The sequence below is a fragment of the Telopea speciosissima genome, chromosome 4 (genome assembly GCF_018873765.1).
Source record: "Telopea speciosissima isolate NSW1024214 ecotype Mountain lineage chromosome 4, Tspe_v1, whole genome shotgun sequence".
Classification (NCBI taxonomy): domain Eukaryota; kingdom Viridiplantae; phylum Streptophyta; class Magnoliopsida; order Proteales; family Proteaceae; genus Telopea; species Telopea speciosissima.
In genome coordinates this window covers 27,190,928-27,216,562 of record NC_057919.1, presented here as the reverse complement: position 1 = coordinate 27,216,562, position 25,635 = coordinate 27,190,928, and the positions used below count along the sequence as shown (strand labels likewise).

Here is a 25,635-nt window from a genome sequence, read left to right as displayed (position 1 = left end):
TTTTACAAGCTCAAGGTCTTATTGCACCAACTTCATCCCCATGGGCATGTGAAGCTTTTTATGTTAACAAGAGATCTGAACAAACTCGAGAAAAGCTCAGGCTTGTCATCAATTACCAGCCTCTCAATGCTTGTTTGGCTGATGATAAGTTTCCTCTCCCCACAAGACCAGCCCTCATGCTACAACTGGCGAATGCAATGGTCTTCAGCAAATTCGATCTTAAAGCAGGATTTTGGCAGCTGGGCATCCATCCAGAAGATCGCCCTAAAACGGGATTTTGTATTCCAGGATCTCATTTCCAGTGGAATGTCATGCCTTTCGATCTCAAAGTTGCCCCATCCCTTTTTCAAAAGGCGATGATGAAAATCTATGCCCCAATTCAGAAGCATGCCCTCATCTACATTGATGATATCCTCCTTTTTTCCAAAACAGCTGAAGAACACCAGCAGCTTCTTTCTGAGTTCTATGACATCACCATGCAACATGGAATTATGCTCTCTGCTAAAAAGATGGAAATTGGAGTTCCCAGCATTGATTTCCTTGGCGTAACCATCAACAAAGGCAGATACGAGCTGCAATCTCATATTGGCAAATCCCTCTTGCAATTTTCTGATGGACTGTTTACTGTCCCCCAACTACAGCAGTTTCTTGGCATTGTCAACTACATGACTGAATTCATACCTCGGCGGTACAATGGACCCCTGAATAAGCTTCTCAAGAAAGATCCTCCTCTGTGGTCAAAAGAACATACTCAGGCAGTCCAGGCCCTCAAGCAAATTGCCTAGAAATTACCTTCTCTACAGATTCCATCTGATGGTCTTCGGATTCTTCAGACTGATGCTAGTGATGAACAATGGGCTGCAGTTTTGATTGAAGAAACTTTTGATGGGACTCGCAAGGTTTGCGGATATAGGAGTGCTCAGTTTAAGCCTGCTGAACAACATTACCATTCCACTTTTAAAGAAATTTTGGCAGTACGACGAGGTATTGAGAAATTCCAATTTTACCTTATTGGCCATACCTTCCAGGTACAAATGGATATGTCCTCTTTTCCACGCATGCTTCAGTTCAGGCAAAAGGTTCTCCCTGAACCTCAGCTCTTCCGATGGGCGGATTGGTTCTCTCAATGGTCCTTCGAAGTGAAGCACATCAAAGGAAAGGTAAATGTGCTTGCAGACTTCTTGTCTCGCACCAAAATCCCAATTCAGTCCTCAATCCCTATTTTATGCATGCCCCTTTGGCCATCGTCAAAACCTTCATCCTCTAGGTCCAACCCTCAGGACCCTGGTCCCTCCCAGCCGCCGCCCCCTTCCCCAGACCAGTCCACAACAGACCTTACCACCCTTTTGCCAACTCTTCCCGCTGAAATTTATTCTGATATTTCAGGACGAACCATGGTCAGTTACAGTACCCAAACCTACCAGTCCCTCCTAGCTGTTCTTGCCCATAAATATGGCCTTACTTATGATTGGCAAGTTTGTCACCCCGATTACCCTTTTCTTACCTTGTTCACCATCACCCACTATTTCAGTTTTGAAAAAGAATTCGTAGTTTTCTTCTGGCACCTTTTAGTGGTTCATAAGATTGCTATGTGTTTTTCTGTTCATGCCCTTATCCACTATCTCAGGCAAACTTCTTCGGTATATCGTGTTCCATCCAGGACTAACATTCTGTTTCGCCTGGCCGTTCCATCCCATTTTGCTAAATTCCTCCAGCTGTTTGCTCCCATTCCACATTGGATTAACCTCCTATCTAGTTTACCTTGGGATCATCTTTTTGTTACCATCCTCTTTCACCGCCCAGTGGATCACATTCATCCTGCCCTTGTGGAACCCCCCATCTTAGAGCGCCATCTTATTGCATACAGTCCTTCCTTTTCCATCCTTGGCACTTCAGATGATGATCTTTTCTCCCAGCAAGATGCCAATGATTCTACCAGAGCGCGATGGAGACAATTCATGCAGACCATGTGCACTGAGAATCACGTGGACCCTACCACTTTACCCCCATCCTCATCAATACTACTCTCACAGCATGGGATGTCAATACAAATGTTCTTCATCATCCCATCATCCACCAAATTATGATGCAACACGTGGAGCATGAGGTTGATGCATATCACCAGGATCAAGTGGTCTCTTCTGAATCAGACTAGTCAAATCAGCTTCAGCCTTTATAAAAGTTGTGGTTGTATGAGGAGTTCCTTTGTAAAAGTTATGGTTGTAATTGCTTTGATTCTGCTTTCGTTTTGTGTGGTTGCTTTGTATCTTTAAGCTGTCTCAGCGGATTCCAGAGTCTGTTAAGTCCATAAGCGGATTCCAGAGTCTATTAAGTCCGTAGGTGTCTATAAATAGTTGGTTGCTATGTTTGTAAGATCAGGATGTAAGGAGCGTTTTGAGTAATCAATATTCAGCTTGGGTTTGGCTTTGCTTATAACTATATCTCTTTCACTACCTTCTCCCCTCTACTCCTACACCTCACCTTGGTATCAACTTATTATACGTTTAATAGTGCTCAAATACTCTTCTTCTTCTCCGTCTCCATTCGGCCAGCAGCGACTGTAGGGCCCAAACAAGGCTTAGGTAACATCGCATCAGTAGAACCCCCTAGCACTCCCTCCACCAATGCCGTACCTGAATCTTCTCCCGGAGATTCACCGTCCTCAGGCCCTCTGAAGACATGGGGCACTTGGCCAAAGCCATTATGTGATGGAATCGGAGAAAGCCTTTGTTCTCTTTCAATCACACTCCATTCTTCTTCTTCACAGAGGGTTTTAGATTAGGATGGGTAGGGGAATTACAGGGAGGGCGGGGGGGGGTTTTAGATAGGGATGGGCAGGGGAACTGTAGGGACGACGGAGGGTTTCAGATGAGGATGGTGGTTTCCATTTGGAAGGGAATTTCTTATGCGAATACCTTTGAGAGCACACTTACAAGCAAATAGGGAAACTTGATTAGTAAGTTTTACTTTCCAAATCTTGCCACCAGGAGTGGATTGGGTTTGAACCGGGTCACTTTAGTTTCATTTTCTTTCCTCCTTTGTGCAGCTTGCATTCCTGGTCTGGCCTTTGTACCACATCACCTCAAATTGCTGTTCATACGTCCCAACAATTTGAGACGGCGTGATTGTGTGTCTTTGTCTCTTTGCATTTACCGTCGTACCTTGATGTATAAAGACCATATATACTTATGCATGGCTGCCCATGAAATTTACCATACTATGATAATCTTATGGGATGTAATAGGGGATATTATATTATGTTTATTTTAGTTGTGAGGCTTCCTTATGATAAAATCCTTGTGTATTTGCTATTATTGTGTTTATTAGGTGTTGTACGTGTCTTTCACATAGTGAATATACGTCCGTATTTTTGCTTATAGAGTGGCTGTATCGTATCACACATGTATTAAACACGTACCATATCATACTGTACTTGTTTTATTACGCCCGTAGTTGTCAAGGTGTCGCCAAGGCACCTTGAACACCTTGGTCGCCTTGTTGGTGTCACCTTGATTTTGGACCCTCTCCAACGCTTTGGGTCGCTTAGACACCGTGGCAACTATGATTGCACCAGATTTTTGAAATGTATTATTACCGTTTGGTCCATTTAATGTCGTACAGATCTGTACCCGTTTTATTGCCATTCCCAAACTTACTAAGGTCCAGCCTCATCTACCTCATCTCATTGACTCTGCCATCTGCTTGTTTCCACTGCTCTGACACTGTCTGCTGCCATATCATCTGCTCAAACAGATTGCTGCTCACAACATTAGATATTCCACATGGCATCTCTTGCTCTGTCAACAGTGTGTGGACAACAATGCCAACAACACCTGCTGGTGTGCCCAACAGATAAGTTAGGCTTCTCACCTAACTGTGGAGAAGGAATCCCATCAACTCCAGCCTTGGCATCCCATCAAGGTTTCCCTACTGCATGTCTGAGAGCACTTGACCTCTTCTCCACCACTCATGGGAGCTGTTCTTTTATCTGTAGCAGTAGGAGTACGTGTCTGTCGAACTGGAGGACCATCTGAAGCAACATTTTTAGGTGTCCTAGTGTACTTCCCAGCTTAGAAACCAAGTTTTCTCATAGGTGTTTTCAACAATTCCTCGGCCCATAGAGCCTTCCGAAAGCAATCTTGTATTTCATAGATGTCAACCACGCAAAACTCTCACTGAATCTCTGGTCGTAACCCTAACTTGAATCGAGACAAAAGTTGTGTATCATTCTCCTCAATCACTGTCCGCCGTCTGCGAATTAAGCGAGTCAAACTGTTGCATGTACTCAGTGACATAAAGTGTGCCATGCCTCAAGGAGTTTAATTGATCATGCAATCGTGCCCAGAAAGTTTGTGGAAGGTACTTGCCTTTTAACTTTTCTTTCATCTCATCCCAAGTAATAGGTGTTCTATCTTGTATGTGTAACCTTCGTTCTTGATTATTCCACTAGTTCCTTGCTGGCTTGAATCCCGATACGTTTTGCGCAAGCTAACTTCATTTTCCTTGGTTCTATCAACTCATTCTTCTCAAAATAATCTAACAGTGCATTCAGACAATCATAGAAAATTTGTTTGTTGAAGTTTCCACTATATTCTTCAGCTCTAGTTGAACCCTTTGGGAATCATCAAAGTGTTAATGATGTTCAACATTGCTACCTTCAAAGTATGATCTCATACTAATGTAAGACTAGGTTAGGGTTAGCCTAGCCCCAAATAAACCCACAAACCAAAATAGTAACGACGGGCAGAATTAGAAAGTTAGGATTTCAAACCAAACCAGCCGTGAGAAACATCGCCGAAAGTTTCAATCAATTCTGATGGAGAATTGGGAGATAGGAAGCAACACCAAATTAGAAAGTTAAGCCCTGTAGGCCAAACCAGCCATCAGTTTGGGCTCTAGTCTGGATCGGGTGTAAGCCTTGTGGAGTAGATGAACTGCAGCACGTTTGGTGTAATTTTGATGGACAGAAGTGAAGTTATGAAGGGGGAATGAAAATAGAAGGGTGCCTTCATTCAATAAAACAAAGGACATAACGGCAATCCACCAAATCCCACGGATCTAGAAGCAGTTAATACACTCACGGACACACATCCAAAGCATTATCACAAATAATATCAGAGTGTTGCAGATAATCTACAATTTAAAACAAGTAAGAGAAAGCGTAGCAATACGGGAAATGATTGTGATATATTTACATAACTAAAGATTGTTCCATTCCCCATTACAACCCACAAAACAGAAGCATGAGGACTGATATAGACATAGGCTGAAGTAAAAGTAAATATGTGGCGGGCGAGATAACTCAACCCCAAAAAGAAAAGAAGATACTAAAGCAGAAACAAAAGCAGGGGATAAACTCCTAACAAAAACAAAATGTGATCCCCAAGGCGAAAGCATCAAGAGCACCCTTACGGGCATCTTCAAGGACTCGTGAACGCTTGCATCATCGGCACGACCTCCGTTCGGGTCCATACTAATATCATCATAACCATCACGACTCTCCTCCACGAAACAAGCCTCCACGCCATAGTATTCTATCTAACAATCATCTAATAGAAGAAAACATATATAGCAGTGTGAGCCCTCGAGCCGTGAGTAAAACATATCATCATGCATGCATATGCAACCAAAATCCACGTGATCCTACATGATATGCAAGTCCAAATTATCAATACACTAAGGCGGTAAGTGCTACTACGAGTCCCCAATACATGTATCCTTGGTGTGGGCTTGGTTACCCCTTCCCGCGATAGACCCATTGAGTTATCGGAGAGAACCAGTCGGCCCCATCTCCCTACCCGAGTCAGCCCGGCCGCCCCTCGTGATTAGACTTATGAGGTAATGTCACACCCCAAACCACCCCCTAGGAGGATTGGGTAGGTGACTGAATTGCATAACGGTAATCCGCCAAATCCCACGGATCTAGAAGCAGAGCTTACGAAGTGTGAGTTACTCTGCCTCACATTTTTTATGCAAGCACATCATAAAAGATCTCTTGGCATCAAGGTCTACAAAATAGGGAAATAATTTTTTTTCTCAACATCCGACTAGCCATGGGACTCACTATCTTTCGAGATTAGCATTTTTGAATAAAAAATGGGTCCATGTTCTCTATGGAGGAGTGTGGCCCTTGCACATGCACGTGCATTGGCAACATAGGGGGTGGGATTTCCTCCTTTCATGGAGGTAGAGGCGATCATTTTGCCTCCCTCGCCTTGTGTGTGGGTATGGCAGCTAGCACACTCCCCACGGAGAACTTTTCTCTATAAAAAAGGGAAAAAGTTCTTTGTGGAGGAGTGTGTACCTTGCGACATAAAAGGGGGCAAAACTTCCCTGCCCGACCAATTGGGAGCCGCCATGTGTCCCGGCCCGAGAGTGAGCCATCCCAAGCCCGACGGAGAACAAACTCGAGGATCGAAACCACAAGCGCGATGATGGGTGTGGGACCCGAGGCGGGCGTGGCCATGGGCACGGACCAAGTATGGCGCTACAGCGGCCTTGAGACCAGGCGTGGACCAAGAGAAACACGTGTGCGGACCAAAACAGCGTGAACTCGAGCAAACACTGAGGCTTCGAGCGGCATGAGTGCTTGGCTTCGAGCATAAGCGCGGACCAGGCATACGCTCGGACCGAGCATGGGGCACGGACTCAAGCATAGGAGTGTGGACTCGGGCGCGGAACTTCGGGCACAAAGGCTGGACCTCGGGTGTAGACCATGCCGGGGGCATAAGCGCTACCGAGATCCAAGTACGAGTACTACGAGTTATTACCACCGCCATCAACAAGACATACACCATCTCGGGGACACTGGGCCGCGCTACCGGCCCACATAGTCCCAAACGGACTCAAACACCGAGAACCTTGTCCAACACGTATAAGCGTCTATCTATTAAGAACATAAACCCTCACGGGACTCTACCTCCGTGGGAGACAACCAACCAAGGAAGAACCACCGCTACCTAGGGACTCTATCAACTACGAGGACTACTTGTCATTGATTGGGACTCTCCACACCACCACATTCCACTATAAATGCGAAGGTATTCTAGCCCATCATCCCATCTTGAATTCTACTATTCATTTATTTTCTCAAACAGATCTAACTTAGGCATCGGAGAGTCTAGGCGGGAACCATACCGGTTCTCCTTTGTCACCCAGTCCTTTTGCGGGTTCTGACGCTCAAAGGGACCATCGGACGATTTCTTGACACATTAGATTGGCATTGTGCTCTGGGAACGACGCTAGCCATCATATCTACTAGCTAGATTCCTCGACTTAATGGCACCACGGGTAAGAAGGCTGCTCCCTCCACCAACAATGCTGCGAGGGAGGGGAAGGGATCACCTCCTCCGAGAGCTCGCGTCGCGAGCCACCGACCATGTCTCTTAAGAGAGGGAGGTCCCGAGAAAACGAGCGAGTTGAGGTAGTCAACCTCGGCCCTAAAGTAGTCGTGGAGCTAGTACGACCCTAACGCACCAAAGACAACTATGGGTCGATCAATGACTTGTAGCGATAGATCCTCGATGACCAATGACTCTTTCGAGACTACGAGGCGGACGACGCGTCCCACCATCGTAGGCGTTGCCACCACCAGGCGAGAACCTATCCTTCGAGGAGGTAGAACCCTAGGAGGTCACCTCCCGGGGTGAAAGGTCGAAGAGAGAGTTCACTAGGCGTGCAAGTCCCATTCACTAGCAAGGGATCTTTCCCGGCATCCCGGAGAACAACGGACCTCCCATGTACGTTCGGGCGTGGGAGGACACAAATACACATGTCCATGGAACCTAGCCTAGAAGGTTCGATCGGGAAGTCGGTGTTCCAAGGTCGACTAGGAGGAAGTCACACACCAGGCGGAGCCGGAGACCTCACAGAAGAGAGTCCCTCACGTTCGGAGCCAAGGTTCATTGCACCTTGACCATACACCATCCCATCAAAACTCACGATGGGAGGAAACTTAAGGAGAGGTCGAGAGCGAGGTCGCGGCGAGCGCCTTACCGAGCGTGAGGGGCGATCACAGAAGAAGAAGAGCTCGACAAAAGACTCCAATATTTGGACGAGAAGTTGGAAGGTGAAGAAGCGAGACTAAGGGCAAGAGACACTCGGTAGCTGGACAGCATCCATTCCCGCTAGAGATCATGGCGATCGCACTCCCCTCCCGATTCGGGCTACCTACCTTTGAACTCTACGATGCTACCTCGGACCCTAATGACCATATCAACTACTTCAATGGGATGATGACCCTCTATGGGGATCGAACGTGGTCTCTGCCGAGCATTCCCTACATCCCTCGAGGTGCAGCTACCTCATGGTTTTCTAGGCTACGACCAAGGTCGATAGGATCATTTGCGGGCTGTGTAAACAATTTGTCACTTGCTTCCGAGCAGCATCAAGCGGAAGAAGACCACGGTCAATCTATTGAACATGGTACAGAACCCTAGGGAGTCCCTTAGGGAGTACGTCACCGAGGTTCACCAAGGAGTCCTTAGAGGTCCGAGACTTGGGCGACCAGACCTAACATGTAGCCTTGGCTGGAGGCATCGAGACTTGGATTTGATCAAAGACCTGGCACAACGACATGAGATCAGGACCATGAAGGAGCTTCTAGAACGATTTCCTGTTTTGTTTTTTTACATTTTGTTATTGTTAACCCCTGTTAGTACACTGCTAGCTTTGTCAGTTTCTACTTCTTTAGTTCCTTATATTGAATGTTTTGCTGATTCCATTTGTTAGTTGGGTGGTTAAGTCATTAACAAGGCACCCATCATTTTTTTGGAGTATTGAAAGTTCATGCATTCAATTTGATATCTTGCTGCTGCCCATGCTTCCCAACCCCCATGTTCCAATTGATGCCCTGTTAAGTTCATTGCATTCAGCTAGACTATATTGTTCATTGTTACTTTAAGTCTATGTTCTAGTCTCTATGTTCATCATGTATGCTGCTGCCATTCCCTGACTTTAGTCCAACTTTAGGGTTTGAATAGTCTCCCATACCCTATCCTAGCCAGCCCTTGTAGGACCCCTAGCTTCTACTTTCTAGGTAATCCCCTACATCAGTTACCTGAAATTTTGGGTTTCGGATTCGTTCTTGTCTTTGTTTCTAGCTGCTGATTTGTTTACGGATTTCCTGCGATATCGTAATTTTTAATTTATGTACAGATTCTAAGATTTAGAATTCTGTTATAGAACTGTAAAATTCAAATCGAATTCTGGTTTCCTAGTTCCACACACTTTCTTTCAAATTCTGATATCTGTTCTGAAATTCAATTATTTTTCTGCTGTGTCTGATCACTATTTACTGATTAATCATTAGTTTGAACCCTACTTTATTTCCGAACTGAGTTCTGACACTCCCTGGTTGATTTTACTGTTCTGGTTGCTGTTAAGTTTCCTAGCTCCAGTAGGATTGCTCCATATCTTGAGATCTAGTGGGTGGATTTGAACCAAACTTTGTTTACCAGTTTTACTTGTTGGAATAACCATGTGAATGCAATTTCAAGCACATTGATCTGTTCTAATTAAGTTGTTAAAGACTTAAAGTTTTCTATTTGCTAGTTTGTTCCTTCTGCGATCCTGTCGCATGCTAATCTCCTGCTGGAATTCTCCTGGTTCAGGATTATTTCTGCATCACTATTAAAGTGTATTTGGAGGATGCTGTCTTTTTCTGTTTTGGTGTCTGTAGTGGCTTGAAATTTGAGAGTTTTTACGATTCACTGCAATACCAAGGGCTGGTTTTAAGCTTCAATAGGGTGTGGCAGGTTGGATGTCTTGCCTTCCACTGTTTAGAGAAGTTAATTGGTGGAGGGCCGGATATGAGAGGGGAAAAGATCGCACAATCACACACTTGCAAAGAGTAAACTCAATAGATTTCTATTCAATCTGTTCTCACGTTGGTTATAATGCAAATATTTAAAGGGAAAAATAACAAGACTCCTATTCTAACTACAAAACTGAAATAACTTGCAACTCAAAGTCAAACTTAAACTCTATCTAAATCCTATGTGGTCAATCCAAAACAAATAAAAGACTGAAATAAATAAACTATTTCCAATCCTTGTTGGACCAAAAACCATTGGACTAGTTCTGTTTGGGTTTGGGTCTCCAAATCCTGTCATGCCTTTGACTAAAACTCGACTTTGTCGAGTTTGGAAAAGGACCAAGAAGGCCGTTTGAAGCAACACGTTGGAGGAGGAACGATCCCGCTACTTTTTTGAGTTTAATGTTAGGGAGATCCTTAGCGGGAAGAAACTTCATGATTTTGTTGCCTTGCTTGAAGGAGTAGGTATTCGCATACCCACAATGTTGTGCCTTATCAAACAACCACGATTGACCAAGAAGAATATGACATACCTTCAGAGGCAGGACATTACATTGTACTGTATCCACGAATCCACCAATAGAGTAGCTGAGTAAATTCTCATTTGTAACCTTGAGATTTGTGTTGTTCACCCATGCAACTTTGTAAGGAGTTGGATGTAGCTCTATCTAAAATCTCAGTTTACGAATGTCTTCAGAGATGACATTAGTGCAACTACCTCCATCGATTAACAGAGTACATAACTGGTCGTTACACTTCACATGGGTTTGAAAGATACTGCTGCGGCACCAATCTTCATCCTTAGTAACCTTGTGAGTAGTCAAAACAGGATGAAGAAGATAACAAGGGTGTCACTCCTCATGACTATTATTGCCGTTGACTAACTTGACTTCACCTAGTTCACGCTCTGGCTCTAAATTAACTGTCTCATAACCCAGGTGTGTTTCTGGAACATGAGGGATAAATGAATCTTTTTCAATATAAGCCACCAAATGGTTGGGACTTTGAGCACTGACATGTTTGTCTCCTTTGCATGTAAAACATTGAATGACAGCCTTTGGCATCATAGAAGATTTGTCGAAACCACGTCGAGACGGAGAATACGGTCGTGCAAGTCATGAAGATACCATGTCGAAATCATGTCGAGGTAGAGAATATGGCTGGTTAGGCCGTGAAGTTGCCATAGATGAACTAGTAGCCTGTGGTTTGCTAAATGACTTTTCCTTGGGGGGGGGGGGGAGACTGCTTCTGACTGTAACTGTTACCCCTAGGAAATGTGTGTGGGAAATTCTTTCGAGTGTAAGGCCAGACTTTCTTCTACCTGATATGCAACCTGTACTACATAGTACATACTCCATTGTAGGCAGTCGATTGGATGCGAGTGCAGCACTAATCTACGGGTGCAAACCATTGTGGAATTGTGCCACCAATATTTCATCCCATTCAAAATCAGATCGAGTGACATAATAATAGGATCTTGCAACAAACTCCTCAACTGTTAGGTTTTCCTGTTTCAATTGTGCAAACCGGAGGTGCATGCTCTGCTTGTAGTCAGTAGGTAAGAATCTCCGGTTCATAACTTCATGCATTTTAGCCCAAGTGGTAACTAAACCAATGCCCTGTGTCTGATTCTGTTGTTGTTGCTTGATCCACCAAACTCGAGCTGTACCTTTCAGTTTAGCCTTTGCAAATAATAATTTTCAAGCCTCAGTCAATCCATACTATCTGAAAGAGTCTCCAAAATGTGAATCCAGTCAAGCTACTGTTCTGGATTATAATCCCCATAAAAATCAAGGACGTACAACTTTGCTGCTTTCAGCTCCATAACCATCATGGCGACCAACTCCATAAGGTGGCGGTGGTGGTGTATGCTGTGGTGGTGGTAGTGGGAGTGGCGGCGCATCATGAGACGGGTCTTTTGGGACAGAGTTGGAAGAATCCCCAAATAGTACGAGACTCTTTCCTTTATCTGAAGCCACCATGCGATCAATAGAAGCTTGCTTAGATTCCATCATTGTCTGAATGGAATTGACAGCGGTAGTGAGAGTATTAAATTTTGCATCGGTTTCAGCCTTATAGGAATTAAACTGTTGGAAAATTTCTCTATTGGCTACCATGATTAAGATAGACAAGAGAACACTTAAAGGGTGATGGTAAAACAGTAAATAAAGGGTAGTTTAGAAGGTGATGGCAGTATCGTAATTATGGTAAGTTCACAAAATAGAGTATAACGAATGGAAAAAAGGTAAACTTGGAACAAGATAAAAGTAGGATAAATAGAAAAAGAGTTGATGAGAAGGTTAATTGTGGAAAATAAAAAATTTAAGAGATATAAGTACGACGTAAAGAATGAGGGATATTATGGGGAAAATGGAGTTTTAAAAAGAGAACTTATCTCTCGTTGGTAGGTTCTGGGTCATATTCGACTTCTGGAGGGTGAGAATGATGCTAGAACAAGAGTTCTACTCCCACAAGTGATGTAACCTTAACTAGGCTACTTGAACAAGGATCGGGAGAGTGATAGAACAAACAACAAAGAAAGCAAAATTCGGACAGGAATTTTCAGAAACGCGCAAGCTTAGTAAAATAAGCACACTTGCTCAATATAGGTCGTATTGACCTGATTCCAAATCCTATGTATCAAGGACTCACATTCCTCCAATGTTTATTAAGAATGTTTTCTCAGAATATCACTGTAGGGTACTTGAAATTTCTAATGAAGTTAGCGCACGAATTCTGGAAAATAAAATTAAAACAAAAAAAGAAGGATAGAGATAGAATTGTTATGGGCTAAAACTTAACTCTTCTAGGATGTGTTTGGAGCTCCAAGGGTCTTGCAACTCTTCTAGGATGCAAAAGGGTGACAAATCTCCTACTCTTCAAGGAAGGAGTGGAACTCTTCAAGGTTTCAATGTTGAACTCTTCTAGGTTCAAGGGGAAGAATACATCTTGGTTCAAGAGAAGTGCTTTTAGCAACCTTCAACAAAATATCATTTCATAGCTACCATTACAATGAGAATTGGTCACTATGTATAGGGCTTACAAAGCATATAAATAGACAATCATGCCCTTACAATCCAAGGGCTGAAATGATAAGCTTGCAAAACAAGAAAATAGATTTTTCTGAAAAAGATGCTTCTAGCTTTGTAGTTTTCAAGGAAGACTCTTGGGAGTAGCCTTCTTTGTAATCTTCGAAGAAGACTCTTGGGAGAAGTAGTTGAAGGAGCTTGGACCAAGAGAATCTTTGGGAGAAGAGCTGCCACATCATCAAGCACGAATAATGTGAAGAGTTTACATCATCTTCTTTTCTTCCCACATCATTTTTCCACTAGAATAGTTGAAATCATTACCAAGGAGGATGCCACATCATCTTCCACTATAAAGTTTTCCACATATCAAATCCTAAAAGTTCCTACGATATCTCAACCATTGATTCCCATTGAGCTTCTATGGCTGAGACTAAAGCTTTGCATTGCATATTAAGGATTAAGAAATATTAGTCTTGGGCTTGCTTTGCATTATGGGCCAAGCTTAAGTGCTAGGCCTTGGGCTGCATTTGAGCTGGGATACGGGGCCAATCTTTTTTCAAATATTCGATGGTCCAAGTGGCCTTGGTCTCAAGTCGAACCAGTGGTTGGGAAAGTTCGTCTTCAACAATGAGCCAAGCGATAATCAAGATTGACTGAGGAGTTCTGGTCGCAAAAGAGAATCTGTTCGCCAGCGAAGGAGATTCGAACCAGCAGCGTTGGGGTCTTCTGAAACTAGGTATGATTCCTTCGTTGCTTGCTTTGGTTCTCTATTTCTCGAATTTTTTTTTCTTCACCTTTTTTATTTTCATTGGGTCGAATCCTAGAAGGGGTCGATCGAAGTTTCAGAGGGAAAAAAGGGGCAGTGGGAACTGTCGTTAGAAATCGACAGTGGGGTTTTCTTTTTTTCTTTTGTTAGTCAAAGGGAGAAGAAGGTTGCGGTAGAAGGGAAAAAGAAGGTGGGGTTGCCGCGTGTTGGGTTTCAGTGATACGCAGGGTTTTATTTTGCTGGTGTTGGTTGAACTGTAGTAGAAAGGGAGAATAGGGAAGAAGGAGAATGAGATGAGATGAGATGAGAGAGATGGACAGGAAAGGAGGTGGATACTTCGGCTTTGATACCAAATTGGTGGAGGGCTGGATAGGAGAAGGGAAAAGTTGCAGGGGAAGGGGAAAAAGGTCACACAATCACACACCCTCGCAGAGTAGACCCTATAAATTTCTATTCAATTCACTATTCAATCTGTTCTCACGTTGGTTACAATGCAAGTATTTAAAGGGGAAAGTAACAGGACTGCAATTCTAACTACAAAACTGAAATAACTTGCAATTCAAACTCAAATTCTATCTAACTCCTACATAGTCAATCCAAAACAAATAAAAGAGTGAAATAAATAAACTAATATAGTACTTCCAGCCCTTGTTGGACCAAAAACCATTGGACCAATTCTGTCTGGGTTTGGGTCTCCAAAGCCTATCATGCTGGTCCAACCAGCCAAGTGATACTGCATCATTAATTGCTTCCGAATGTGAAGCTATAGGAGTATAGGGTTTCTTGTTGAGAAATTAGGTGCCCCCCCCCCCCAAGGGGGAGGAGTGTTGAATTGTAGATAATGACATGACCTTTTGATTGTCTATCCTTCACAAGATTCCCAAAAACAGGATTGGTGGCCACTGATCCAGCCTATACACCGATCTTTGTCCAACTTTGCAAATATCAACTGATATGTGGCTGGATTGACCAATCTGTATTGGGATTGCCTTCCAATATTGTTGATGGACATCATTTGACATATAATAAAATTGGCTTTTACGTACAAGAAAAATAAAGATGTAAAATATATGTAATTCAATTATGTCTGCATGTCTTATACTTCTGCTTCAGTGCACATGAACTGTTTTCTCTGGCTCCAATTTTGCATGATTCATCTTAAAAGCAAAGAGGAAATTGTTAATCCTAGAAAAAACCGAATTGTCTTATCTAAATGCAATTGAAGTAAGGCAAAAACAATCCTGGTTAGAAAGCTACTTCAATTTATTACTCTGGATGTTGTCCACCCCCCCCCAAAAAAAAGAAACAAAAGGTAGCTTCTTGGTCAATGATACCATTTTCACCAATGAGGAACACCACCTCCCTCATATAGCTGGATTAATTCCCTTGCTCAACCATGCCAAAATGAAAATGTGCTTCTCTGTTATGTAGAGTTAAATAATGGAAAGTACCAAAGAATAACACAATATAAGTTTATAAATAAAAATTGATGGAGGCTAAATGAAATTTAAAATCCCAAAGCAGCATTAGTCTGCCTTATCACTGTAGCTTCTTTTAAATGAAATTTGCATTTGAACTTTTAAGAGATGGTGGGTTGATGTTTTCTCCCTTTATATGCTTGCATAACCTTTAGGCTGTTTGTTAGCCACATTTTTGAGTTATGGTATAGAATCTTGCAGTTGACTGTCATGATCCTTTAATGCACCTTTTTTTTTTTTTTTTTGTTTCAACTCTCTTACGATTCCCTTTATTTATTTTTTGGTCTGTGGGGGAGTTGACCGCCCACACCCAGACAGTTTTTTGGGGGGGGGGGGGTAGGGGGAATGACTGCCCCTGCCCCCTATGAAAGGTGGAAATCCCACCCCCCAAGATGCTTCCACTCGCACTCCCATTGGACCCCACACGCGCAGGGGCCACACTCCCCTTATTTTTTAATATTCCTACCATCTAAAAGAACCTTTTAACTGTCCTTTTGTGCATTTGATGACATTGGTTTTTTGAATACTCTTTAGATCTTGGAATTTGAAATTTAGCATATTTCAGGGTAAATATGATGAGACAATCAAGGAATGCACAAAAGCATTGGAGCTAAATCCTTCGTACCTGAAAGCTTTGCTTAGAAGGGCAGAGGCACACGAAAAGCTTGAACACTTTGAAGAGGCTATTGCAGGTAGTTTGGAACTTTAAAGATTTATCTAAGTTTAAATTCAATGCACTGTTCAAGATGCAGAATTTTAACCAGGAAAAAAAAAGAAAAAAAGAAAAGAAAAGGATCTACTTTTCCTCTAATTACGGTATTCCCAGTGCATAATGTAGTTTTGTATTTGTAGAGTGACTTTCATCTCTTGATTTTTTTTTTCTTTGATCACTAAAAAGCTCTATATGATGACAGCAAAAATTGTATTTGAAAATATACTAAGTAAAATAAAAAAGGGTAGAGGAGAGTATTCCCAAAAAAACTTAAAAGAGGTGGCTACAAATTTACATTTAACGCTTCTGAATATGTTGGAAGATCTGAATCACTGAATGGACATGTTGGGAGAGATCATAGAGGCTATGAATGAGTACATGGAGGATATGATTTTGGAGAGTAATGAGAAGAGGACTTCAGTTTTGGATTTTGCTGTGGCTTATGATTTAAGTAAACATATACTTTGAAAAGAGAAGATCATTTAGTATCTTTCAAAAGTTGGCGTTATAGGAGCCAAACAGATTTCTTTCTAACTAAAAGGACCGATAGTTTGTTATAGAAAGAGTGTAAGGTTATACCGAGGAGAGCCTAACCACTCAACATAGAATAGTGGTCATGGATATGTGTCTCATTATGCCGAGCCGGAAGAAAGTTGAGATTATTTTCCCTATGATAAGGTGGTGGAGCTTAAAAGGAGAAACCTGAAATCAAGGTTTAAAGTATCGGTATCGGGTATCGTATCGGTCGGGTGATTTTAAGAGACGTATCGTACAATACAATTATGCATAAAAATGATCAAAATACACATGGAAATACACTTTTGGAACAAAAAACAATATAATAAGTGCCATGCATAAAACCTAAAATGGTGAATAATGTATAACCAAACAAGTGCATTAAATTGAAATTGTTATAAGAGATGATGTTTCTTACATGTTGTAATCGTCTATAGCCATGAAGAGTATTGGATGATGTTGTAGCACTCTTTGATTCGTTTTTTTAGTTTAAAAGTGTGAAAAACCAAGATTAAATGCAAGATTTTAGACTCTTGGTTGAGAGTTTTCTTTCATTTTTTTGTTAGATTAGGAGTTGTATAGAGTTTGTGAGTGAAAATGGTTTTTTTTTATGGAATGTATCGATGGTATCGGTACGTATCGGTATGTATCGGTATGTATCAGTAATGTATCGGTATGTATCGAGCCATATCGACAGATACATATCGATACATACGTATTAAACCACCCATAGAACCCTTTACTGGACGTATCGATCGTATCGTATCGTATCAGCCTGTATCGGTCGATACATTTCGATACAATTCGAGATAGTTCATTTTTTAAAAAAAAGGGAGACGTACCGGTATGTATCGTATCGGTATCGATCAATACCAATATGTATCAGTCCATATCGTATCGTATTGGTCGATACTTTAAACCATGCTTGAAATCATTTATTGAGTAATTGGTCAAACAAGGAAGACGGGACTTTGATGGAGACACTAATACGATGTGGAACGAGATGACTACTTATATTAAGAAGGTTGCTAAAGATGTCCTAGGTGAATCGGAAGGAAAACGTCGTTCATATAGAGAGACTGGGGGGTAGGATGATGATGTTCGAGTAGCCATCAAGGCCAAGAGAGTTAGTTTTAAGACTTGACAAAGGACTAAGGTTGTAGACTTGTAGGTAATTTAAAAAGGTATAAAACTGCTAGAAATGAAGCTAAGAAGATTATAGGAAAAGTAAGGGCGAAGAAATAGTAGGATCTCTATAAGAATTTGAGGACAAAGTGGTAGTGGGTTCGAGTTGGGAAACTGCCTCTCCATAAAGCGGGGGTAAGGCTGCGTACATTATGATCCTCCTTAGACCCCGCAGTGGCGGGAGTCTTGTGCATTGGGTATGGCCTCTATAACAATTTGAGCACAATGGAAGGAGAAAAAGGTATCTATACAATAGCTAAATGAGGGAAAAGAAGAGTAGAGATTTTGACCATGTTAGATGCATTAAAAATGAGGATGATAAAGTACTAGTAAGCGATGGGGACATTAAAGAGAGATGGAAAATTATTTCTACAATTTACTGATGGTTGCGTAAGCGATTTGCCATTATTGGTGCCGGATAATTTTTTTTCCAGCAAACGGATCTAGACAAACACTACCAATGTAATCCAATAACTTGGAGAGAAGGTTACCTAGAACTCATTAATGGTGAGTTCCTCCAAAGGAAAATAATACTTGGAGACGATCCTCATCGATTGCTCCTTCTCCAATGATCTTAACCCAAAAGCTTGAAGACGAAGAGACTCTCTATTTTCCAAATACAAAATTCTATTGTGTTCTGCAATTAGGGTTTTAGTCTTAGCCTTTTAAACAAAAACCAATGATAGAGATTACACTCTAATGGGCACGATCATCCCAAGTGTGATCCTAAAGGGTAGTCAATAAATTATCCTTAATTGCACAAAAGGGCAATACTACAATGACGTAACTTGAAAACACCCAATGGTTGAAAACTTTCATAGTTTCATGACGTTTTCTCCTCCATACAACCAACATCCATGGTGGACCTTGTAGGTATGGAATTAAGTCACCGCCATAAACCATGATCCATTGCACATTAATAAATGAGTATCAGGACCAGTCAGTGGACACAAAAAGTTTGAAAATCACATTTCAAATAATATTTATTTAATATAATATAAAATAAAATCTTTTTGCAAGCTCTTTACAAAACATGTACTGGGCCTTGGATTTTGACTAGTCACAGTCAAACAACTCACTTGGATGTTTTCCCTAAAAGGGCATTGGTAACCATATTGAGTGTCAACCCCATTCACATTCATACTTTGGACACAAGTGGACCAATATATTGCCAGTCTTGTCGGTAGGCATCAACCATGAGTACACCACATATACACAACTCATAAATGCAATTGTAAATGCATCTCAGGCATAGTTATCAAGGTGTTGCCTGGGTGATGCCTTGGCGACGCCTAGGCGTCCAGGCTCCTTGGTTGCCTTAGGCAGGTGCCTTGTCCGCCTTGGTTCGCCTTGATTTTGGACTCTCTCCAACACCTTGCCGCCTTGATAACTATGATCCCAGGTGAAGGAACAAAACAAATACAAGACATACCTGTCGCCAAATACAATTGGTGGTGAACCATTCAGGAATATCAACTGATCAATGTGCGACACACAAATGTGCCCATATCTATATTTCCTTGCCAATCCCCATTGGGAGAATGTACAATTTAACAACCCTAGAATAGACTGCCCAATTCTGTCCATAGTTGTGAACCAGTACTGTAAACGGTAACTTTTGGGCTGTTGCATATGAAATGATAATCATAACTAGCATATAATCATGAACTGCAATTAATTATTTCAATCAAATTAAATTGGGTTTGATGGACAGACATTATATGTCATAAAATATAATGGATCCTTTCCCGAATATTGATGAGAGGGATCCATCAGCCACTTTGACTTTATCCTTGCTTGAAGTAGGGGAATAAGTATAAAAAAAGCTAGATGAACCTGTCATATGATCAGTGGCACCGGAGTCTATGATACATGGAGTAAAGACAACCGATGCACAATGACCAGCAAAGAAAATACCTGAACGGACAAAGTGGGAACCTGACGGAGTGGAGTAATTGGCAGGAAGAGATGTAGTAGAGGCAGCGGAAGTACGTCGGAAAGCTTGTAATTCTTCCAGGGAGAGGCCACTTTCAGCAGTGGGGGGCAGTAGCTACACTTTCCGTGTGATTAGCCTTGTTTCTAGTTTTACCACGACCATGTTTGGCCTTAAAATCAGCAGGCTTTCCATGTAATTTCCAGCAAGTAGCCTTTTTTGTTGCAATGCTCACACTTGACAGGCTTTTTTGCTGAAAGAGCCGAAGCATTACCCTCAAATGGAGGAATAGGGCTAGAACCAGCAGCTTGTAAGGCTGATCTTTCAACCGTAGGAGTAAGTAACATTGCAGCCCTATGGGTCTGTTCAGAGTGAACAAAAGCAAAGGCCTGCCCCAAGGTTGGAAAAGGTACCCGACCAAGAACTTGAATCCAAATTGGATCATATTCAGCATTAAGTCTAGACAAAAAATCATAGGTACGAATCTGGTCCACAGATTTGCGATAGGCAGCAATGTCCGCAGCAGTAGAGGGCTGAAAACGAGAGTAGTGATCCAATTGTTGCCATAGACTCTTGCAGGCAACATAGTACTTAGAGACAGACAACTCATTCTGTGTAGTGGTATGGAGAGTCTTATGAATCTCATAAACTTTAGCATCATTCCCCAACTGTCCATACGTTTCCTTGGCAGCATTCCAAATTTGTGTAGCTGTGTCAAGGAGAAGATACTGACTAGAGAGATCAGATTGCATAGAGTTCAATACGAATGACATAACCATCGCATCATTAGCAGTCCAACGATCCCGAAGAGGGCCTTCCTCAGGGGGCTGGACAGAGGTGCCAGTAAGATGGCCAGTGAGTCCTCTTCCAGCCACACTCAGAGAGAGAGAGAGGGATCTGGCCCACATTAAGTAATTGGTACCATCCAATTTAATTGCAGCAACGTCAGGGAGGAACTCAGTCCTAGACTGACCTTCACCTCCAGAGGTAGCCGTGGTAATATCAGACCCAGTCATACTTGCAGGTAATCAACAGATAAATTCCGCAAAAAATTGAAGCAATCGACCATGGAAGAGCCAGAAAAAAAATCGATCCAACAAGAGAAGACCCAAATATCGATAGGAGTTGGGGTCTTAAAAAACCCAGAAATTGGAAACCTGAATTTTTGCAGAAAAACTCCAAGGATGAGGCTGATATTCTGGTCGAGTACTCCTTTGGTATGTATAAGACTCCCCTAAAAAAATCAGCAAAGGAGGATAACCCTAACCCTAAAATCGATGAGTGTCAGGGTTTTGGAAAACCCTGAAATTGAGATCGATATAGGAAAGGGGGCTTCAGTAGTTGTTGTAGACTTTCAATAGATGCTGTCCAGAGCTGCTAGAATGGAACCTCCAATGCGAACAACCAATCTCCAGTAGGAATGAGACTTGATCTTCAAGGGGGAGAGCCTCCAAAAATCGCAGAAATAAAAGAGGGCAGCAGCTACTGCCGAGAAGAAAAAATCCTTATATCATCGATTGAGGTAGATGGTGGGCAGCAACTATATCATTTCATCACCTCATTAGTGCTGCCCCTTCAGCAGTGAAGAAAAACAGAAAAAAGGAGAAGAAGAAGAAGCTGAGAGAAAGAGGAGAAGAGAGAAACGATGGGGTGGGAGGGGGGAAAGTTTTTGTAACTTAGATCAGAATTGGGTCTGATGCCATGTTAGCAAAACACGATTTGAGTGAATGGCTTGAATGATCAATGAGATCAAGCAAGCCTTGTATTTATAAAATCAGAATTACATGGAAACGACATAAGTACCCCTAGCTTAGCCGACATTACTAGGGAGTACATGGAACATAAAATAAACACCCAAAAAGACCAGAATACCCCCATGGTATTTTGGTGTACATTATTCAACAGGGTGCCACCAGAGAGATCTTTCTCAGAGGAAGAATCCAATGGAGAGATCAGGCTCTGCATCAGTTCAGGTTTAGGTCTCTTCGCAGGTAGGGTTTTCTTTCTCACATTGATTTCTCTCATCACTTTCTCTTGTACGATTGTTTTAAAAAAAAAATTAGTAAAACTTAATGATCTAATGCTTCTCATGTATTGTATTGTGTGTACACAAGCCAATAACATTGTTAGCAACAACATTATTTATAAAATCTATAAAAAAAGCAAACAACTTGATGACCTAATGCTTCTCACATGTTGTACAGTGCGTACACAAGCCAATAGCATTGTTAGTAACAACATTATTTATAACATACATAAAAAAAAAAGACATTAGCCATATATGGCATCTGACCAGTTGAGATAGGCATCCTAGGTGCTACCCAGACCAACAAGGCAGGCGCTTTCTAAGTTAACACATGGCAGTGGGTGCCATAGTTGTCACGGCGTCACGGCGATCCAAGTCGGTGGAGGGGTGTCACGTCGATATATCGACATGTCGCCCGCCATGGCGATCATGTCGACCATGTTTTGTTTTTTATTTTCTCTATTTTTAATATCATTTAGTATGCTATAGTATATATCCTATAACATAAAAAATCAGTATGAAAGTGTACTACTAATATACTATGGTTTAATTCATGAAAGTGTAATATCCATTAGTATACATGAAAGTATGAAAACATAGATTAGCCTATCAAATAACAGTGTATGTGTGCCTGTGTGCCTGTGTGCAAGGTAAGAAGAAGAAGAAATATAAAAAAACACCATCTCTGTGACTGTGCAAGCCTGCAACTGCAAGGCAACAAGAAGGGGAAAAAAAAAACCTGAGAGAACTACTGGCTGTAATAAATCCCTCCACCCCCCCCCCCCCATTCTGTCTCTCGACTCTCTCCCTGTCTCTGTGTGTGTAATTGTGTATGTGTGGCTGTGTGCAGGGCAAGAAGAAGATAAAAAAAAAAACACCTTCTCTTTCTATGTGCAAGCCTGCAACTACAAGGCAAGAAGAAGAAACAAAAAACCGAGAGGTCTATGATTGTGGAAGCCTCGCAATCGCAAGGCAAGAAGAAGAAAAAAGTAAAAAAACGAGAGGTCTCATGATCGTAAGCAAGCCTGCAACTACAAGGCAAGAAGAAGAAAAAAGGAAAAAAAAAAAAAAACGAGAGGTCTCCATCAGTGTGCAAACTCGCAACTGCAAGGTAAGAAGAAGAAGTTAAGAAGAAGAAGAAGAACCGACGGAGAAAGTTGCTGGAAGTGAAGAAGACGAAGAAGTGAGAAGAATCAAGAAGAAGAAGAAGAAGAAGAAGAAGAAGAAGAATCAAGAAGAAGGATCGAGTCGCACTCACGGAGGACTGGGAGGAGATTGGAGAAGAAGAAGAAGAACCAAATAAATAAAAAATAAAAAATTACTTACCTGGAGGTTGCCGAAGGGGTTCGAACTTGCCGAGAGTTGCAGACTTGCAGCTTCAGTTCTTCTTCTTCTTCTTCTTCTTCTTCTTCTCACTTCTTCGTCTTCTTGACTCCTTCAGTCTCCAGACGTCTCACGAAGTCTCTCTTCTGTCTTGACAAACTTTGCGATTTCTAAAATCCCCAAATTGCAATTCCAATTAGGGATTTAGGGAATACTACTAAAGTGTACTGTTTAATCTTTAATGGTTTTAATTTTTAATGTTAAAGTGACCAATACAAATGAAGGAAAAAGCATTTAAGCTTTTAAAAAAAAAAATTTAAAACCTGAGTTTTTTACACTTATATCAACCGATATGCCCATATATTGTGATATGGCGTCCATGGCGACGCCATGTACGCCATATCGGGCGATATTTATACATGAGCCATGTCGAAGGTCGATATGCCAGTTTCTCCAGCGCCAGGACGCCATGGCGACGCCATGACAACTATGGTGGGTGCCCAGGTGCCAGAAAAGTGCCTGGATGCCAAGGCGACGCCTTGACAACTATGGTGCTACAACTATGGTGCTAGATGAATGGAGGAGAAGCATTGTAGTTTTGATTTATAAAAATAAAGGTGATACTCAATTGTTGTAATAACTCTAGAGGCATAAAACTATATAGAGGCATAAAACTAATGAGTCAACTATGAAGTTATGGGAGAGAGTTATTGAAACTCATCTGAGACAAGAAACTCTTCTAATGGAAAACCAAATAGATTTTATGCTAAGAAGATCCATGACATAAGCTATTTACTTAGGGTACTCATGGAGAGATTTAGAGATTGAAAGAAGGATCTCTATATGGTCTTTATTGACCTAGAAAAAGCTTATGATAGAGTCCTTGGAGAGTTAATTTGGCATGTACTAGAGAACATGTGTGTTTCAATTAAATATGTGGACATAGTTAAAGATATGTATAATGGTGTGGTGATTAGAGTAAGAATGGTTGGGGGTGGTGGTGAAGATAGTGAATTCCCAATTACAATTGGGTTACATCAAGGATCACTTTAAGCCCTTATTTATTTGCGCCTAGCATAGATGATATAACTAGAGATATTCAAGATCAGGTCTGTTGGTGTATACTTTTTGCTGATGATATTGTTTTGGTGGATGAAACAAAAGCATGGATTAATGCCAAGTTGGAACCTATAGAGATCAACCTTGGAATCAAATAGTTTAAAGATAAGTAGAATGAAAACAGAGTATATGGTGTGTAACTTTAGTTACACTAGGATGGATAACGAGGTGATGGATTTTGATGATAGGTAGATCCCACAAAGTGATTATTTTAGGTATCTAGGCTCAATCATAAATAAAAAAGGAGAAATTGAGGATGATGTTTCATAAAGAATTAAAATAAGATGGATGAAGTGGAGAGGTACGTCCGGAGTGTTGTGTGATCAATGGATTCTTTTAAAATTAAAAGAATATTTTATAGAATAGTCATACGATTGACTATGATATATTGTGCAGAATGTTGGGCAGTGAATGTTGGGCAGTTAAGAAACATCATATAGATAAACTGAGTGTAGCTGAGATGGATGTGTAGTAAAACTATGAAGGATAAAGTAATGAATGATCAAATTAGAGATGATTTGGGAATAGCTCCGATACATGATAAGCTGTGAGAAAGTCGTTTAAGGTGGCATGGCCATATACAACGGAGGCCTTTAGATGCCTCTAGTATGGAGGAGTGATATGATTCATATTGAAGGACCCAAAAGAGCTAGGGGCAGACCTAAAATAACTCTGGGAGAAGTGGTGAGGAAAGACATGCATAGCTTAGGCCTTGTTCATGTATGGCTTTGAATAGAGCTGACTGGAGGGTAAGGATCCATGTAGCTGATCCCATGTAGTTGGGATAAGGCTGAATTTTTTTGTTGTTCTAATATCCTGAAACTAGTTCTCATGATTCTACCACTTGAATTGCTTCCTTTCAAAGTAGATCTTGACAACACCCATGCATTGTTATGATAGACTGAAGGTAATCTTGGACAAGGTTCTAAATCTTGGGTTTCGACCAGCCCGAAACCGAGATATGGTCGAAACAGATCGAAACCTGGTACATTTTCTCAGCCAAGTCGAGACTATGGTTTCGAGGCCCAAAAATGGTTTTTCAGGTCTGATTTTTATGCATAGCCTATTTTTGACATTCTAAACACAATGCATGAACTATTTTCACACAAAAAAAAAAACCCCACCTTAAAATGGTACTCGTGGTTATTGACCCAAGTTTACTAGTGTACGCTGAAGGATAAACTAAACATGGTATTATAAATACTTAGTTCACATAAAGTTAAAGTACAAGAACACTGAATGATACATGTTATCCAAATAAAACATTAAGGTGCTCCTTTCTCAATTCCATGTGGAGTTTCTTGCCTCCAATCCACGAGCTACGTACCACTGAATATTTCGGAGCAGTTGCTCTGAATGTACCACATATGTATCCCATGACATGCTTTGGGCCCAATTGTCTTGATAGTCCATAACTGCCCATCTATAAGCCCATCATCAACTTGTATAAGATATCCCAACCTAGTGAAGGGCTCACCGTGACTGTAAGAAGTTAGAGCCGACACACATGGCTGGGATGGATACTTGAAGATACTGTCGACAAAGGATGACCTAGCACCTGATCCATCCTTATATCCATATGTAGCAACAGATGTAGTATGACCACTCCATACAAATGAACAGGTGCTCTCGAAGGATGGTCCACCAACATATCCACCATACGGTCCATACCCAGCATATGATGTTGATCCAATAGTGTCCAACTTATATTAAATTGGTGTTCATCCATCATAT

General features: G+C 41.6%; 1 protein-coding gene across 1 annotated transcript in view; it reads left to right on the top strand.

The window, feature by feature from the left end:
- Positions 1-25,635, top strand: part of LOC122660044 (tetratricopeptide repeat protein 1) — a 47,298-nt gene that overhangs the window by 10,327 nt on the left and 11,336 nt on the right. Inside the window, exon 3 of the mRNA XM_043855218.1 lies at positions 15,653-15,779. Coding sequence (XP_043711153.1) covers positions 15,653-15,779 — 127 coding nt within the window. The remainder of the gene's footprint in view (positions 1-15,652; positions 15,780-25,635) is intronic.